The sequence below is a fragment of the Cheilinus undulatus genome, linkage group 8, assembly GCF_018320785.1.
Source record: "Cheilinus undulatus linkage group 8, ASM1832078v1, whole genome shotgun sequence".
Taxonomy (NCBI): domain Eukaryota; kingdom Metazoa; phylum Chordata; class Actinopteri; order Labriformes; family Labridae; genus Cheilinus; species Cheilinus undulatus.
Genome location: NC_054872.1, coordinates 1,695,959 through 1,715,668, shown reverse-complemented (window position 1 = coordinate 1,715,668; position 19,710 = coordinate 1,695,959). Strand labels below are relative to the sequence as shown.

At 42.6% G+C, this 19,710-nt stretch overlaps 1 protein-coding gene across 1 annotated transcript in view; it reads left to right on the top strand.

The window, feature by feature from the left end:
- grik2 (glutamate receptor, ionotropic, kainate 2) overlaps positions 1-19,710 on the top strand; it is a 529,835-nt gene that overhangs the window by 166,716 nt on the left and 343,409 nt on the right. The window contains exons 2-3 of the mRNA XM_041793394.1: positions 11,309-11,476; positions 16,088-16,345. Coding sequence (XP_041649328.1) covers positions 11,309-11,476; positions 16,088-16,345 — 426 coding nt within the window. The remainder of the gene's footprint in view (positions 1-11,308; positions 11,477-16,087; positions 16,346-19,710) is intronic.

Here is a 19,710-nt window from a genome sequence, read left to right as displayed (position 1 = left end):
CGCGCCAAGCTGAATCTGTCGACACCTTGCCCTGGTGCGCCGCCACACCCATCTTGGCGCAGCCCGGTCTACCAAACTGCCAATTTGGCTGCGCACGGTGGTGCACTGGACGAAATTACCACTGCGCGGGGTGCGCCACACTCCGCCACCCTGTGCCACCCTGTGCTGTGCCACGAAAATAGAGCCCAGACAGCTGAGAGGACGAGTCAGAACTCACCTGAACCTGTGATATCAAACATTTACATTTTTACTGTTCATTTATTTCCTTTAAGATCTGGGACAGATAAAAGAATGGCTCACTCTCAGGAGCTCAGTGGATTCCAGCGTGGTACTGTGATAGGATGCCACCTGTGCAACAAGTCCAGTGGTGAAATTTCCTGGCTCCTAAATATTCCACAGTCAGCTGTCAGTGGTATTATAACAAAGTGGAAGCCGCTGGGAACCACAGCAACTCAGCCACCAAGTGGTAGGACACGTAAAATGATGAAGCGGGGTCAGTGGATGCTGAGGTGCATAGTGCTCAGAGGTGGCCAACTTTCTGCAGAGTCAGTGGCTACAGACCTCCAAACTTCATGTAGCCTTCAGATTAGCTGAAGAACAGTGGTAGAGAGCTTCATGAATGGGTTTCCATGGTAAAAACTGCATCCAAGCCATACATCACCAAGGTCAATGCAAAGCATTGGATGCAGTGGTGTAAAGCACGCCGCCACTGGACTCTAGAGCAGTGGAGACGCCTTCTCTGGAGTGACTAATTGCGCTTCTCCATCTGGCAATCTGATGGACCAGTCTGGGTTTGGTGGTTGCCAGGAGAACGGTACTTGTCTGACTGCACTGTGCCAAGCGTAAAGTTTGGTGGAGGGGGGATTATGGTGTGGGCTTGTTTTCCAGGAGCTGGGCTTGGCCCCTTAGTTCCAGTCAAAGGAACTCTGAATGTTTCAGCACAGCAAGAGATTTTGGACAATTCCATGCTCCCAACTTTGTGGGAACAGTTTGGGGATGGCCCCTTCCTGTTCCAACATGACTGTGCACCAGTGCACAAAGCAAGGTCCATAAAGACATGGAGGAGAGAGTTTGGTGTGGATCAACTTGACTGGCCTGCACAGAGTCCTGACCTCAACCCCATAGAACACCTTTGGGATGAATCAGAGCGGAGACTGAGAGCCAGGCCTTCTGGTCCAACATCAGTGTGTGACCTCACAAATGAGCTTCTGGAAGAATGGTCAAATATTCCCACAAACACACTCCTAAACCTTGTGGAAAGCCTTCCCAGAAGAGTTGAAGCTGTTATAGCTGCAAAGGGTGGACCCACGTCATATTAAACCCTATGGATTAAGAATGAGATGTCTGTAGTTCATATGTGAGTAAAGGCAGGTGAGCGAATACTTTTGGCAATAAAATGTAGTTGTGTAGTACAGACACACAGACTTTTCCTACATCTTCTTGTCACTTGTCTTTAACTGAGTCACTACAATCAAATCAGCAGTCCATACACTTAATTGATTGATTGATTGATTTTTATTCAACCTTTTTTTAGCCAAATAAAGACCGTCAAGATCTCTGTCATGAGGGTGACTTGGCCAAGAGGTCAGCAGCACCCACCATAATAAATAAAACACATTTAAGAGGCAGAAACAATATGTTAAAAATAAACAATGATGAGAATTAAAGATAGGTCACATTTAAAGTGCAGGAGTTCACCTGAACAGGTTGAAACTCTTCCATGTGCCGTGGTTGTGTGTCCATCAGATCTGATAGAATGAAAGGTTTCCAGTGAGCTGAGCTCTGACGGTTTCAGATCAGCCTGCAGAGTATGCATGCAGAAAACCACTGTTCCCTTTAAATGCAGGGTTATGACGGAGAAAAGATGGTAAAAAGTGGCGTCATCATCCAGGTGCTGTTGATTTCCTTACCTGACAGACATCAGTGCAGCCGCTGATCAGAGCAGGAGTTTACTTAAATAATGAAGCTTGAATCGTCCCCCTGGGATATGAGAAGTTTTTGAACTGAAGTAAATTATGCTAATGAGCAAAGGTTTTGAATAGCTTGAAATAATAGCTTGTAAAGCAATGATTATCTCCACTTACATAATGTGTATGCTAACTGTGGTATAAATAGCAGAGCATTTTGTAATGTCACCATTCAATGACCGCTTCTGTTCAATTATTCCTCCTCCTCTCCTTCTGATTCAGACATCTGCAGCTGCGTGACGCTGACTTTAACATGCACTGTTTGCAGAGGAGGGAGGCAGATATCAATCAAACATGATCAGCAGTGCCCACACAGTCTAAAGCCATGGAGCAGCAAAGAGACGTTTTTCTCAACTTTGGAATCTTTTTCAGGCTTTATGTCCACTCTGATTTGTTACGGAGGCTTAGAGCTCATGTGAGGATTTTTTTCTCTGGTTATGAAACAGACTGAGAGCAATAGTGTTGACTTTAAAACAGGAAATCATCAAACCATCAGCAAAGAGACTGACAACTTCTGTTCTGTCAGCTGCCACAGGGTCTGTGTCAGGCAGCACAAAGACAGACGTGTGTTTGTTTCACATTTTCTACCGCAAAGATTCACACTGACTACTTTGACTTCAAGAAAGCAGAACTGTTTTCTTGGTATTTATGCACATTTGCAACAAGATCAGTAAAGAAGGAAGACTTAACTTTAGTAACCAGGTTTGCAGGGATTGACACCGAGTCAACCTTTCTCAAGCCCCGCCCTCCTGGGTTGTCAAAAATTCTCTGCCCTAATATGAGAATCCCTCATGATCCGACCTTTTAACCTTGTCCTCTGTTAAATACTAGAGATATAGTAGGGTGTATGAGGATAACTCTAATCTCTAAAACCTTTTCAGATGTTACAGATGTCTGATGATGATGATGATGATGATGATGATGGCGGCTAACATTAGCTGTCGTCTAACAGGGAACCTACAAAGTCCCTGGTGTTTGTAGCTCTCTGGTTCTAGTTCTTGGCAAAAGTTTTCTTTCTGTTTTTGTTTTGAGGGAACAGTAATGCTGATATTTCACAGACAGGAAGCTCACACAGAGTGCTCAGCCGTGGTGTGTTTGTGCGTCAGAGTGTCGGTTCGTGTGTCTTTGCAGCAGCGGTATTCTGCCTCCCAGGATGCTGCTGTGCCTACGCTGGCGTCAGGTTGTCTGCCAAACCCCATGTTTTCTAACCTTCATCATCGAGTTGTTGGCTGTAAAAGTAATGGAGGCTTTGAATTCTCTGTAATTTTAACAGCATCAATCATTTTATAAATCACTTGTTACCATAAAAAGTGACCGAGTGACTGTAGCACGATACTTTTCAAAAGTTTTTCACCTCCCTGCTTGCAGCTGTCTCCAGAACAAAGCTCGTCTCCTTGCTGTGGCACGAGCCACACAGTGAGAACCAGGTACACTATCACCTCAAAGTTTATAAAGCCACACAAAACAAAGTCCCTGGTACCAAAACCCCGCAGAGGTTAGTCAGTTTGAGCTGGTGCCATGCATGAAAATGCAGCATTTGAGTTGCTTCTGCCGAAACACCAAGCAGGCTGTTTTAGATAATAGACAGTGGAAAGTTTAAGGCCAGGACTAAGTGACGTTTGCGATTATGGCTGTAAAAATATGAATACTTGTCACAGGTCAGACATCGCTGCTTTGGTGCAAGCATTCAAAAGACCAACATGTCTGAGTGGAGATCAAATCCAGCACACATAGAAGGTGTCCACAGCCCAGTCCAGGTGGGGGTAATCCTCATAGCTGTTCACTAATGCAGTGGCTCTCAACGTTGGGGACTGGACCCCCATGGGGGTCATGAGACACTAAGAGGGGGTCTCCAGATGCCCTAAAAAAAACAAACTAGGAATATTTTTTAAATTAAACTGTTGCCACTCTACACCAATTTTGCAAAATTTGAACCCATTTTTTATCATTTTTCCCATCAGATTTGTCAATTCTAATACACAACATAAAACCCATTTTTGTCCATTTTTAAACCCTTTCCATCACTTTTTTCTGCCTTTTTTCCACTTCTAAACCACTTCACGTCAACCTTGCCTCTGTTGACCCATATTGCCATTATGAACCACTTTTTTAACCACATTTATGACATTTTTTGCCCATTTTTAACCACATTTCACTCTTTGATAGCTCATTTTTGCTAGTTTAACCAATTTCTGCCTATTTTAATGTCTCAGGTAATCCTTTTTGCCAGTTTATATTAATTTTTCATCCCATTTCAACTATTTTTTAATCATTATTGCCAATTTCAAGCCATTTCAACCACTTTTTGATCCCATTTTACCACTATCTATGCCGTTTTTGCCACTCAAACCCATTGTTGCCACTTTTTGCTTACTTTTTGCCACTTCTAACCAATTTCTGCTACTTTTAAAATCCACTTTCACCACTTTTTCCACCATTGTTTAGCGATAATGTCTGTCTTGATCTTGCCCCAGTAACCCCTACACCTGCTGTTCTTAAACAGCTGTGTGACCATACACCTCTATAGTCTCTGATTGGTGGGTCGGCCTCAATCAGAGAACCAACATTCAAAGTTCCTCACTGCAGGGGTTCTGAAAACAAACATGATTTCTGTACCCTTATATCCTTCATCCACAGACAAACAGGCTACCTAGACAGGAAAAGAGCAGCGTTAAAGAGTCACAGGTGAAGCTGCTGTTTGGGAGCATTGATCAGAGTCAGAGGTAATCGCCTGTGACAGGAGGGACCTGCAGTAAGTGTGCAGATGTGTGTATGGATTAAGTGTGGACTGGGGGAGCGGCTGGTACAGTGGAGAGCTTGTAGACGGAGTAAATAAAGCTGCCTGTGACTGACACTGAGCCAGCAGGGCCGGGCCACGGGGCTAACCCAAACAAAACACTCCAATCTCTCACCGCTGCTCTCCAACGCTCCCAAAGGGCTTGATTGATTGATTCGCCGGCCAATCAGAGTACATTGATCTCAGAACCCGACCCCCCCACCCTGAACTCCGCAGGCCTCCTCCGTGTCCATTCATCTGCCGGCTGTCAGAAGAATTCACTGGAGGGCTGTATGTGGAGAGCCGTGCTCTTAAACTCACTTCCACAGTGCACTGAAGAAATTGCTTCATAGCAGCTCACGTTATTATTGAGTCCTCGCCGCAGCTGCTCCCGTCTCCAATCAGGACGCTGGTGGGTCATGTACAGTGTTGATTACATTTGAAATAATCAGACTTATTTTACAGAAACGTGATGAAATAAGGAAGACAGAAACTGAATGATGCAACAGCTGCAGAGGGTTTGGCTGTCGGGGCTTCAGAAGCGTCTGTATGACTGTCAGTGAATGTGGGAACCAAGCTCTGCAGGTTAGAAGAACACTGATGAAAATGAGGAGATGCCATGGACTGAGGCCTACTGCACACGTCGGTGGTACTTTTGTTTCATGAATAAGCCTAGCTTTCCAAAATAAAAGCCTTATGTACATACGAAGGGAGTTTCCTTCAAAGGAATGCTAAAGTGGGCTTTTACTTTGAAAAGTGCAAACCAGAAGTGCTTTAAGGGAGGGATCTGGTTTCAGATGGACTCAGGTCTACAGTCCCTGCTCTTAGAACGAGAATATAGGCACATCCTTGGACCTCAGAGCAAATTCAAGCTTGAACATGGAAGTGCCTTTTTCAGTGCGTGCTTCCCTCGTATCTGCGTTTATGAATGAAAAAAGTCACTGTTCAGACGAGTCACTGTTTTTACGTTTAACTCACTGACCCTTGGATTTGGCCTCTTAATGACTGTTAAACTGTACCGTTTTAATATTTTAAGCTTTTAGGTCACCAAGGACTCCATCTTTTCCACTCACCATCATGTAGAGGGAACCCAGCAGGAGGCCAGCTGTGGTGTGTCTAAAGTCAGCAGAGTAAATGTAGCCCAGATGATATGGAAGCAAACAACACAACAGAGGTGAAGGTATTATCAGTGATGTGTCCTCCTGTAGCTGGCTTTATGGAGCCTTGGGTTGGTTAAGGTGCTGTTTGCACTGTGATGCTCATGTGACAGAATAAGAAGGATTAAAATGGTCTGCATGTCTGTGTAGTGGGTGGTGGCAGTAAGTATGAAAGGCAGCGGCTCCCAGAGCTTACCAGCCTTCCTGGGGTATCGTGGGGCTCAGTGGATGAAGCGAGGTTCCCATCTGATGACCCTGGTGATGCTGGCTCTGGCTGCCCCTCTTGGTTTAGATGTGGGGGCCAGTCAGAGGGGAATAATTGGATTCAGGGATTTCTACACTGAATGCTCATCCTTTCATTCAGCTGAAAGTGGATGAAAAGTAGATGAATATTGACCAATAATGAAAAACTAGCCAAGAATCCAGCATGAACTGACTTTTATGAGTGTTTATCTCCAGATTGCAGTTTCTAAATGTTGAACTCTTTAAGAATTTCCTGCTTAGATTTCACTCTTTTTAATCACAACTCTCAGAAAGGCCTTTATGGGAGTTAGATTTGCTGAACATCTTTAAAAGTTTGAGGGAAGTCTTATTCCAGTCCATCAGACAGTAAATACTCAGACATGAACGGATGTCGGCGTGTTTTAGAGCGGTCCTTGGGTGATATGTGAGTGGGTTGACCTGATGTTTGTGCTCGTCATAGCAGCAACACTTTCATCAGACTTTTATACTTCTTTAATTTGGCCAAACTCTCTCTGTAAACCCAGTAACACCACTGCCTCACAGGGTTTCTCTCTGAAAGAGTTACCAATCACAGAAGTGCTAATGAGCACACACGACTGACAATCAATGGAGCAATAAAAGAGACAGAGTGGAGCATCCTTTGAAGAGAACATCTGTGAGATAAAGGAAAAGGAATGATTGTACAATTGTCACAAAAGATTTAAAAAGAGGACATTTCCTCTGACCACTGGTGTTTCTGATGTAGTAATGATGTGTTGTGGCTAAACTGTAATGAAGGAGCTGGTATCTGCAGCGAAGCCTAGTGTGTGTAAACCAAAGACTGTAGAGATGAGCACACCACAGTTAGAGGAGTTACTTTGTGACTTTACCGAGAAACAAACAGGGTTAAAGGCTTTGAAATGTTCTGGTTACGGTCTCAGGTGTGTCACCAAATGACATTAAAGTGGTTTCAAAGTCAAAGGCAGAGTAAAATCCTGACAGTTTGGTTTGAGTTGGGAAACATTTCTGTGGCGTCATGGACATCAGTGTTTATTTTGGCAACTCTTCTCAATTTTAGTCTTAGTTTCAGTCTTTAAATGAAATGCATTGTAGTTTAAGTCTGATTTTAATCATTCTACCCTTTTTAGTTTTAGTCGACAACAACTCCCAACATTTCAGTCTAGTTTCAGTCCAAGCATTTATTTTCTTGTCTATACCTGGTACTAAATCATGGTAGTGTGTTCTCTGCACTCTGCCAAACCTGGGGTCCCTGCTTTCTACAGCTGAGAGCCAGAATAGCTACAGTTACGCTGTATGTTGATTTACCCACAGTCAGGGTCCAAAACTAACACTCGCCATTCGCCAATTCCAGGTAGATTTTGTCTCTGGCTGGTAAATTTTTAAGACCACTCGCCACTCTGGAGAGTTATTTTTTTACCAGCTAAAAATTCATTTTATTGTTACTGGAGAACGATGCTGGTGTCGGCTGGTTTCCTGGCAGAGTAATGTGTATTTCAGGCCGAGACGATCTTTGGTCACATAGGTGCGTCAGTCATGACGTCATTCACGACGTGCCGAGCTGGATAGCTGGTTGTTACTGTACCCGTACCTCCTGGCAGTGTTGCCAACTTAGCGACTTTTGTCGCTATATTAGCGAGTTTTCAGACCCCTCTAGCGACTATTTTTCAAAAAAGCGACTAACAACAAATCTAGCGACTTTTTCTGCTGTTACTGGAGACTCTGAAGTGAAAACACATATCGTTGTTCTCTCAGTGAGTAGCGGGTGCTGCCTGGGGCCCTTCCCTGTTCCTGTGCATTCACAGACAGACCAGTCCTCCCCAGCAGTCCCCCCCAGCTGAGTCAGGGCAGGAGAGGTTCACCCCTCCATGTCCAGACTGCAAATATTGTCTCTGTCTGGTCCATTTAGATCATTAATGAAGACTGTATACAAACGAACAAACAAAAAAAAAACATTTTATAACTCTTATGGTTAAAATGTTAATGTTTCACTTGGATTTGTTGTAAGGCTTTTAAGTGGACCGTGAGGTTTAGAACTAAACCTAACGTAAGGAAAATAAAAAAATAAATAGAATAATAAACTAAAAATAAAAAATAAAGTAACTCTGCCAGAGTATCTCTCTTGAGTCATTTTTTTGCCATTTCTTGGAGAGATAGTGGGCTAATAGATCATGGCTGGAATATTCTGCTGAAGAAAAATAAATGTTCTGAATTGTCTGCTGTGCTCAGGCATTATTGCTAATATTAGTGCATACTATTAAAATATTGACTGAGAATCACATACAAGACCCAAATGACATGTTAAATAATACTGATAGCAAATTACAACACTTAAAAGCAATTTTTTTTTGGTTGGCTGGTAAAAACATTTCACTTACCAAAAGTTAGCTTTAGACCCTGCCCACAGTGGAGAAATAGCACAGATTTTCAATGTCTGATGAAAACTACATTACATTTCAGTCTAGTTTTAGTCATCTTGATGTAAAGTAGACTAAGTTATTGTCATTTTTAGTCATCACAGATCTATTTTTGTTAGTCATAGTCTAGTTTTAGTCATCACAGATCTATTTTTGTTAGTCTTAGTCTAGTTTTAGTCATCACAGATCTATTTTTGTGAGTCTTAGTCTAGTTTTAGTCATCACAGATCTATTTTTGTTAGTCTTAGTCTAGTTTTAGTCATCACAGATCTATTTTTGTGAGTCTTAGTCTAATTTTAGTCATCACAGATCTATTTTTGTTAGTCTTAGTCTAGTTGTAGTCATCACAGATCTATTTTTGTTAGTCTTAGTCTAGTTTTAGTCATCACAGATCTATTTTTGTTAGTCTTAGTCTAGTTTTAGTCATCACAGATCTATTTTTGTGAGTCTTAGTCTAGTTTTAGTCATCACAGATCTATTTTTGTTAGTCTTAGTCTAGTTTTAGTCATCACAGATCTATTTTTGTGAGTCTTAGTCTAATTTTAGTCATCACAGATCTATTTTTGTTAGTCTTAGTCTAGTTGTAGTCATCACAGATCTATTTTTGTTAGTCTTAGTCTAGTTTTAGTCATCACAGATCTATTTTTGTTAGTCTTAGTCTATTTTTATTCATCACAGATCTATTTTTGTTAGTCTTAGTCTAGTTTTGGTCTTGAAAAAAGGCTGTTGAACTTTTTTACCCACTCAGATGAAATCGGCAGGGGGTTATGTAAAGGGTTCTGTATCTTTGTTTGTTTGTATGTGTACATGATAACTCGAGAACGGAAAGCCGGATCTTCACCAAACTTTCAGGGAATACTGGGATAGTGACAGGGAAGAATCGATCAGATTTTGGTGATGATCCGCACACCTGTTCGGTTTTCCTTGAACTTTGAAATTTTGAACACCATAGTAATCAGTGGGAGCGTGAGTTCCTCGGTGGCGCTGCTTCGGCGTGGGTCTGCCGCTTCAGACGGCCATTCTAGTTAGTCATAGTTTTAGTCGACTAAATTAACACTGATGGACATGAAACTGGATCTGAGCTGTTTTTCAGTGGTTCCATTCAAACATGCAGTCCCAGGTCTGTGGTCTTGTGAACTGTGTCGTTCAGGTCAGTGTAGAAACTGTTCCCATCTCATTTTGGATGTCTGTTTCTCTCTTAAACCAAGAATAACTGAGTCTTTATTTGGATACAGACCTGCTTTTATTTTGGAAAAAAAGGAACTTCAGGTAGATCACGGATGATGACCTGAACGTAGCCCTGATTAAAGGAACTTTTCTAGATCATAAAGGAAATCGGGGAGCAGTAAGAGATGAATGTTTGCTGGTGTTCGGATGACGGCTGTCTTGTCCAATGAGCTGTCTGAGTTGGTGATCATGAGATGAGGCGTAGGGAGCAGTGGTGGACTGACGTGGGCTGGTCTTCTGGTCACACTTCAGTGTCCTTGGACTCTAACCCAGAAAATTGTGCAAGTGGTGTATAAATGTGTATCAATGTGTATGAATGGGATTAGCCAATAGTCATAGAGAGTGTATGTAGCAGCCGCCACCTTCAGTGTGTGAGTGTGGAGTGAATTCCAATAAAAAACAACTGTATCAATCTAAAACTCAGTGTGATTTTGATTTAAACCCCATTATTAGAAATAGGTTATTTACGCCAGCAGAGAACTTCTCTTGGGGGGCAAGCAGTGATTTCTACATGAGAAACGCTGAGGGCCATGTTTAAGCTGTTAACGACTGTGCCGAGTGTCAACGCGTGTAAATGAAAACGTTCTTTATTCTCTAGTTGCTTTTGTGTCCCAAAAGTGGTCAAACATTCAGGCAGAAAATGTTTCAATGGAGAAACTCCTCTGTCTAAAGCCTGGATGAGGGGTGGTCTGGTTTTGTTCAGTCTAGTCTCTCTGGCTGTGACGGGAAATTTATAAAAATCCAGATCATGTGGCTCAGCTCAGCAGAGCTGGTTTCTCTTCATCTAGTACCAGTTTGTCTTTTAAATGTGGATTTAATAAAGATGGAGGAAAGGAAACTGGAGCTAGCTGTTTACATTTAAAGCATATTTGTGACAATATGATGGGTTTTTATGTGATAAAGGGGCTCAGAAAACCCCTCAGGTAAATCAGTTAGACTGGAAGAAATCACTTTTTTGTAAAGAGTAGGGATCCTAGCTGATGTTTGTAGAAATGTCCTGATGATAATATCAACGTATAGGTCCATGTAGGGCTGTAAAGTTCTAACTTTCCTCCATTCCCATTTATTCTAATGGCTGTCCCTCACTTCCTGAACTCCATTGGACATTTGGGATCATGTGATCGCTAAAAAACATTCAATCAGAAAAAGCTTTGTCCATTTGGTTGGACGGTTGGCCGTCTGAGGCGACAGCGAGTACGGCTCAGGGAACCATCAGGCACATCAGACAGCTTGTCTCCTGTTGACAAACTCTGTCAGTCACTGGAGAATCCACGCGCTCTCTGATAGAGCTGAATGCAAACTATCACTGGCTACATTTCTGCTGCCACTTAGTTTCCACAACACATGTCATCAAAACAACTGTCTGTTATAAATCTGAAACTTTGATTTGTTTGTTGACAGCAATAAAAGAGCAGCCAGAGAGTTTCTCTTTTCTTCCCCATCATCAGATTTCCTCAAATATGGTCGATGGTTCTGCACCAAACAAAGTCAAGTCCCTAACCACGGTGTGTTTTTCTTCCACAGGAGGAATATTCGAGTCCATTGAGAGCGGCCCGTCAGGAGCGGAGGAACTAGCCTTTAAATTTGCTTTAAACACAATCAACAGGAACAGAACCTTACTGCCAAACACCACGCTCACCTACGACATCCAAAGGATAAACATCTACGACAGCTTCGAGGCCTCCAGGAAAGGTATTTATGAGTGTGTGATTGGAGGATCCGCCTCCGGCCTGCCACGCCGCTCTGTGTGTTTAAATATACATAGGAGGGTGACTGTGTGAGTGTGTGAGCACATTTCCAATTTTATAACTGCTTAGCATTGTAAATGTATTCCCCGTTGGGGGCTTGCGAGCTGCCGTGCCTCAGATTGTGACAATTATAATCAGGCGGGGAAGGAATGGCTGAGCTCTTCAGATGTAAACAGAGAGAATTGATTGGTTCCAGGTAATGACTCAGTAGCAGTAATTCAAAGACCTGTTTGGCCACCAGAGACTGCCAATAAAGTGCTATAATCTATCAGTTTTGTGTGTGCATCAGGCTGACATTTCAAGTCTCTTATCAATTACGGCCCATTATATCCCGACTCAGGGATTCAGCCAGCTCCACTACATCAAACAGGACGATTAGACAGCACACTGGAGTTGGTGTTGAGGCCTACCGCTGTGTATTTTTGTTTATTTTTATGAAACATTTCAGACAGTGCTTATGGAGCTGAATCAATAAACTGCCTCCATCTTAAAGAAAGGAGCATTTAAAGCAGCCAGGGCCTCTGGATGCTGTGTTTAAGGTTTTTACGTGGAGGAGAAGCAGTGATCAAGCCTTCTGTTTAAGGTCCTGATTGGTTCAAAATAGTCAAACCTATAAACAGATACAGACTGGAGGTTGACAAGTGGTCATAAAACCATATAACATTGGCATGTTGAATTAAAGCACGCCACTTAAGTGATTATTTTTCTTATTTACACCAGAGCCTGATCCATATGGATTTTTGGGGGCCAATGCCGATCTTAGCCAAAAAATAATTCCAACAACTGATTCAGGGGCCAGTTAGATTTTAAATAAAACAAATAGCAGCATCTCATCCCTTGAATATAGTTCAAACACATGAAGAGAGAATAAATGAAGGCAGAATATGTTAATATTTCAGACACTTTTATTAACTCATTGAGTGCCAGCCCTTTTATAAGATGGAAAGTGGCTTGTGCCAGCATTTTTGGCCATTTTGAGTCATCTTTCAAGACCCACAGAATATTTATTATTGATTTATTTATTTGTGACGTGGGACAATGGACATTAATGAACATAAACATGTAAATGTGCCAGATTGTAGCCATGTACTGTGACTCTGAAAACACCAAATAGCTCAAATGAAAGAAGAAACTCTAAATTTCATTTATGGAAAAAAACGTTTGTTTGCACCTTGTTCCATTCTTGATTTATCTGAAGTTGAATAGAGGCTAGTTTCACCAAAAACACCACTTGTTTTCTAGAAAGCTGAGAAAAATGCATTTTAGTGAAAGAGAGTCTGTCAAGCAGAACAGTGATTTGAATGTTATAATTTTGCCTTCAATGACATAAAAGACATCTGAAAATTGTATTACAAATGTTATTTTATTGTAAAATGAATAAAATAAATACAAAATACAGCACAATACAACTGGACGGCCACCATGGGACCCCCAATACACCCACGTCCTCTCCTGCTTGTGTTCCATGGCACTGCCTGTAAATTATAGAAGTAATATAATATATAATATGTTAAATATATAATATATAATCTATAATATAGAGCCTTTTTGTTCTTAGCTCTTTTTCTGCCAACAGACGGTGTAGAACTGCATGGGGCTTGCTCTTCTCTCCAGTCTGTTTCTGAAATCACAGGATCATGAGTGATGGTTTCATTCATAAATCTGGCTGAATAATCAGTGGGTTCCTAACGTTAACTTACCTCCATCGCTCTGGGACGGAGAACAAGATCCGCTCCGCTCACTCGGCAGCCATTCCTCAGAGTCTGGGTTGGAAAAGTCCGTCTCTGAAGTGTCGTCGCTGTGTGTATCCAGCTGGCCAGTGGATGCCTTTTTCTCTGAGGCACGGGGGAGACCTCGGTGACGTGGAGACCTCGCGGCATTCTCTAGCCTCTTGGCCGACCGGGGTAGATGAATGAACGCGCCGATCCCTGGATTCGCTGTCGCTCAGTTCAGGGTTGGTTTCAATATTATACGAGTTTTAGCTTAGATCACCTCCGTTCTGATCTCTCTGATCTCTGTGGCTTTGATCTACCGTCTCTTCAGTGTTCTGACTACGTATCCCAGAAGCCCTAAAATTACTCACAGGGAGCGCAAGAGCGCCCCCTGGTGCCAGCCGCTGGATAAACACTTTGACGTATATATACGTCTATGGCACTCAGTGAGTTAAAAAAGAATATCATAAACAAAAATCTGTGCTAAAAAGCAGTAAGGGGCACAAATATGATCCATGTGTGCAGAGACAGAGGGCCACGCCCCAGGCTCCTGGTCCCTCGGTCTCTCCATGATGAGCTATTCAGGATCCGCCAGGATCTCAGAGTAAAGACATGCACAGCTTAAAACAACATGACAGGATAACAAAACAACCTGCCATTGGTTGTCACAGCCATCACAAATCACTGTGGGATGCAAAATGCATTTAACATTAGCTGCTAGCTGCAGAAATGATCGGACATGGACTAAATAATAGATGAAAACACGTTTGATATTGGATTTACTGGTGTGGATTTAATCTTTAAAGACTTTGGAGGCATGGGTAGTGTCATTAGAATGGCAGAAGGCTACGGTCTATGCTTAAATAGCTGTGTTTCTTGTTGTACGTGACAGCAGCGGTCTCAGTTGGTTAAGCTTGATGGTGCAATACTAATTATTACCCACGCCGATGAAATCAGCAGGGGGTTATGTAAAGGGCTCTGTATCTTTCTATCTTTCTTTGTTTGTATGTGTACAAGATAACTTGACAACGGAAAGTCGGATCTTCACCAAACTTTCAGGGAATGTTGGGATAGTGGCAGGGAAGAATCGGTTAGATTTTGGTGATGATCTGCACACCTGTTCGGTTTTTCTCGGATGTCGAATTTTGAACACCAAAGTAATCAATAGGTGCGTGACTTCCTCGGTGGCGCTGTTCGGCGTGGGTCTGCCGCCTCAGACGGCCATTCTAGTTATTTCAGGGGTTTCATACAGCCCAGCCAGTGAGCAGATCTCTTTTGACTCACAAGAGGTTTTTTTGTGCTCAAAAAACTGAGCACAATCAGAATAAAATACCAGCACAGATATCAGCCATAAGTCATGGCAGTGCTAAATCTGGCAGGTCAAATGAACATAACTGGTACCTGAATGAAGAGATGTTTGGGAGCCGAAAGATGATCCGGATCACTGAAAAGAGCCGATGCTCCCATCACTAGTGCTTTGTGTGGATGTGCCTCAGAGTGAACTAAAAACAGTTTTATATCTGATAGTTTAGGCTGTATTTGAGAGTGGGTTGGGACGTCTTTGTTTGGGTCGGTTGTGCTGCTGTAACGCTGGACCGACCTGTCAGCAGACATGATCTCAGAAAGCATTCTTTCATTTTTGTCCATTAAGCATCAGACCCATTCTTTGGACCCAAACAGATCTTCATGTGTTCCTTTATTCAACTCTGCCCATGTTAAAAATGATGACCATGTTCAGAAAGGAAGATTTCTTCACCTAGAGCAGGGGTCATCAAGAACATTCACAAGGGCCAGATTTAGTCCCAACAGAAACTCTGGGGGCCGGACTTTCAAACACACAAAAATTCAATCAATATTTTGGGTTTGACCAGGCTGGACCCCTTAAAATCCCAGAGAACGGGCCCTCCACAACTGTGATTAAATACTAGTATTAACTATTTTTTGACACTTTTAACTCCTTTTTGTCTCTTTAACCAAAGATTTTAATCCCTTTTGAAACTAGTTTTCTTGCATGTTTCATCCCCTTTGTGCCACTCGTCTATCCGTTTTTGCCACTTTTTGTTACATTTTTTTCAACAATTTTGCAACTTTAAAACCAATTGTTGCCACTTTTAACACATTTTTGCCATTCTTTAACCCATCCAAACCACTTTTCCTGCATGTTTTATCCCCTCTGTGCCACTTTTTTTTAATCCATTTTGCCACTTTTCATCTATTTTTTCCACTTTTTAACCCCTTTTCATGACCTTTTTTGCACTAGTTTTTGTCATTTGCAACCAATTTTTGATACTCTTTGCCCCTTTTTTTCTCTTTTACCTCTTTCCCCCACTTTTTCTGCTAATTTTGGTCCCTTTGTGCCTCTCCAAAACCCATTTTTCCACTTGTCACCTAATTTGCTACTCTCTAACCCCCTTTTTCTTTATTTTATCTGGTCATTTTTTCAACACCTCTGCCAACCTTAAATATCTAATTATGACAGTAGATTTCAGTAAAAACAGACCAAATGTTAAGTCATTCTAAAGTTATTTCAATATTCATTGTTTGTGGGATTGATTTAACAGCTGCAGACATTTAAAGCCAAGGGATGCTCTTAAAACCACAAAATCTTCTTTTCCTTCTTTTCTGAATCTAATGATCCTCTTGGGGCTGGACAGGGAGCTTTGGGGGGCCTGATATGGCCCCCGGGTCTACCAGTTGATGATCAGTGACCAAGAGACTGAACTCACTGAATGACCCGGTTCATTTTAAAGTTCTGATCTCCATAAAGGGAAAATGGGCCAGTATGAACCCATCATAAAGCAGTGTAGGAGATATTTAACTGATAAAATGTTTCTCCTCTCCAGCCTGTGACCAGCTCTCCCTGGGGGTGGCGGCCATCTTTGGTCCCTCTCACAGTTCCTCGGCTAACGCGGTCCAGTCCATTTGTAACGCCCTGGGGGTCCCTCACATCCAGACCAAGTGGAAGCACCAAGTATCAGACAACAGAGACGTCTTCTATGTCAGCCTCTATCCTGACTTCTCCTCGCTGAGCCGAGCCATCCTGGACCTGGTCCACTTCTTTAAATGGAAGACGGTCACCGTGGTGTACGACGACAGTACCGGTAAGACAACGGTTCCTCTCCTGGTTTTATTCTTCTTCATCTTTAAATCCCCTTTTTTGCTGACCTTATGGAGCCCTGACTCGACACTTGCAGTAAACAAACCAAGGCAGTCTCTCCCAGCTGGTCTGACTCTAGGAGACGTTATGAACCCCGGCATGGTGATGGTTGGATTATGACGAGTTTGGAAGGGCGAACAATTCTGTTTGGAGTGTAACCAACATGAATAAACACCAATGATCCTGCGGTCAAACATGTTCAGAATTTCACTTTCCTTTTGTTCTGAGCACAGCTGAACAATCTGACATTTGGTCCCTTCAGCTATGCTGCGAGTATGCTTCCAAACAGCCTGAGCTACAGGATGGGCGCCTCATTCAGAGGCTTTTTATGCACATTCCTGACCTTTTCCATTTCATAAAGCTAAAAAGTGTTGCACTGAAAGTTTATGTGCTTCCATTTTTTCTCTGCTCCTTCACACATGGGTGCTAAAAACGGATATAAATCTGCATGTTTGCCCATGTGCTGCTGGTCTAGCTGGAAAAATGCTTTTAAAGCATTCAAGCTGTTGTCAAATATGGAGCAGTGTTAATTTTGACCCCCAGGGGGGTCACGAGACACTAAGATGAGATCTCCAGATGCCCTGAAAGAAAACTAAGAATATTTTTGAATTACACTGTTGCCACTCTACACCAATTTGGCAAATTTGAATCATTTTTTATCATTTTTCCCATCAGGTTTGCCAATTTTAACTCATTTTTGCCACATGAAACCTATGCTACCTGTCTGCATTAATTTATTTTTACCTGTGCCTACATACCTGTGAAAGACAAGCTAATATTTTCTACCTGTTGTTACCCAACCCGGTGCAGGACTGGAGTTCAGCCATCTGATTAGACTGCCTCTTAGTTGCCCCCCTTTGGAGGTTTTTTTTTTCAGATATGTCAAACTGTAGGCAGAGTCAGGGCAGTCAGACTTTATTCTATCCTTTTTGGTCTGGGACTGTCTGGAGCGTGTGGGGAGATCATTTCTGCCGTCCAGCGTTAAACTACAGTTAAATGATCTCATGCTACTGACACCATTCGCCATCACTCTTGTTGTTTTACACTGGCTGTAAGTTTAGGACATGCGCTTTAGTTATCACCTAGTCACAGGCACAGTTTTCACTGTTTGCTGAGTTACAGCAGTTAACAGAAGTTATTCTGGCCTGTCAGCAGACCTTTCCACCTTCCTCCATCCTCTGCATTGTTAAAAACATTTCATTAAAGGGGATATATTATGCAAAAATCAGTTTTCAGAATTTTTTTAACAAAAATATTTACCCCTGGCCCGTCTACAATCCCCCCACCTTTCAGAAAATGTGTGCTGAAACAAGCCGTTCTCAGATTTTCCCCTCATGATGTCATGTGGGGAGTTAACCCCGCCCCCAGGTTCGGTTGCCCCCCTCCCCGCTTTGAAGAAAGTTCTGCCCTCCTCTCCTGATCCTCCTCTGAGCTGCCAGCTGAAAGGAGGATCAGGAGAGCCACATTCTTCTCCTGAGAGGGGCGGAGTCAGACAGCTCATCCACATTTAAAGCCGCAGACACAGAAACAACTCGTTCTGAGCAGGGCTGAAACAGAGGGGGTTTTAGACATGCAAACATCCAATACTGGAGTGTTTTCTCAGCAACAAACTTCACAGCCATGTTTTGAGGACCTCTGAGACCAATATAAACTTGTCTTAACAGGGTAAATATGTCCCCTTTAAAAATGCTTTTAACTGAACGGCCATAACAAGGAAAATCTCAAAACTGTGGTTTGGATGCTACGCGGTAGTAAAGTATTAGCAGATAGTAGCTAAAACAGTGAAATATGGATATCAGCAGATATGAACATTTCTGCTGATATTTACAGCCCATGTATATCGAGCATACGTATCAGCAGTAAATATCTAACATTGACCTTAAATATCAGGAAAATTCACAGCTGTACCATGAGGTGTATCAGACAGGTGGATGCCTCCTCTCCGCTCTCCTCTCTCACTCAGCCTCCCTTTGCCCAAGAGACACATGGAGTTCTTTACATATGAAATGCATGTTCAAAAAGGGTGCATGTGTATCAGTATCAGCCAAAATGTGTTTAAAAATATCCACATATCAGATATCAGTAAAAATCCAACAGTCCCTACTTTTGCTGTAGGATTTATGGAGGACTTTACTCCAGAACTTCAGACTTCCCACATAGCTGGTGCAGGACCACAGGTGTTTTTGAGGACTGTAATCATTTGTAGTCGTTCCATAATTCATGGATGTCAGAGAGTTTATGAGGCTGCAGAAGACGTGCCTTCCTACTCAGACCTTGTTCAAACCTCCTATTATTACAGTCCAGGTCACTGAGCAACAAATAAGCCAGCAGGCCGGGTACATGTACCATATGCCAGGGGTCAGAGTGTGCCAGCCCGGAGACAGGCTGCCAGGCCTCCCAGAGCTCCTTCCAGCAGACACACTGGGATGAGCATGGCAGGGATCACACCTCTCTACTGGACGGTACTGTGTGTGTTTGCTGTATTTAGCATTCAGGGCAGCTTATCGCATGTGTTTGACTACGAACAGGACAATTGATCAAAAAAATGCCTTACCCAAACCTAGGCCAGAGATCCTTTAGCCTGCATTGTGTTATTATGGAACATACAAACCCTTGAGTAAATGCATGTTAACACAAAGAAATATGCACGTTAAAAATAGACCTTTCCTCAGTGATGGTGCTAGCCTCATTATGACATTTTCCAACCTGTTCCCAAAGATCCTCCATCTGTGAGAAATGATAACCCCTGGAGAATCATGCACCAGCCAGAGATTGTGTTTGGACCCCTCTGATTTTGTTTTAGGCTGACCCACTTGACAGTTTTGGGCCCTATGTTAGGCAAGATCACCCTGGCTCAGAGGATTCTAACGTTAAAAACTGGTTAAACTGTCCTGCTGTTGTCTTCCCCAGTTTAAAGTTGATTGTCCAGTCTGTGGCAATCCTTCCCCAGACTCTAACTTTGGTGGCTTTTGAAGGTGCCGCACCCTTTTGGTGCTCTCCTTGAAGCTGAGAGAGGTCAGAGGCACCAAGCTTCAAAGAACCAGGAGGACTGTAGAGTGTCACAATTAAACCTTCTTCAAACGAGCTCCAGGTGACACCTCACCTGTACAAAAGCAGAGGCTCATTTATCTCAGTAGATTTAAGTGGTTGAAGCAGATGTTTGTAGACCCACTGAACACACGATGAGTTATCTAAAAGGGGTATATGACTGTAAATGTTCTTAAGATGGATAATAAATGCAATTTTGGCTCTAAGTCATCAAAGTAGAGAAACCTTCACATGCGATTCCTTCTTTTCAGACTCTCCAGC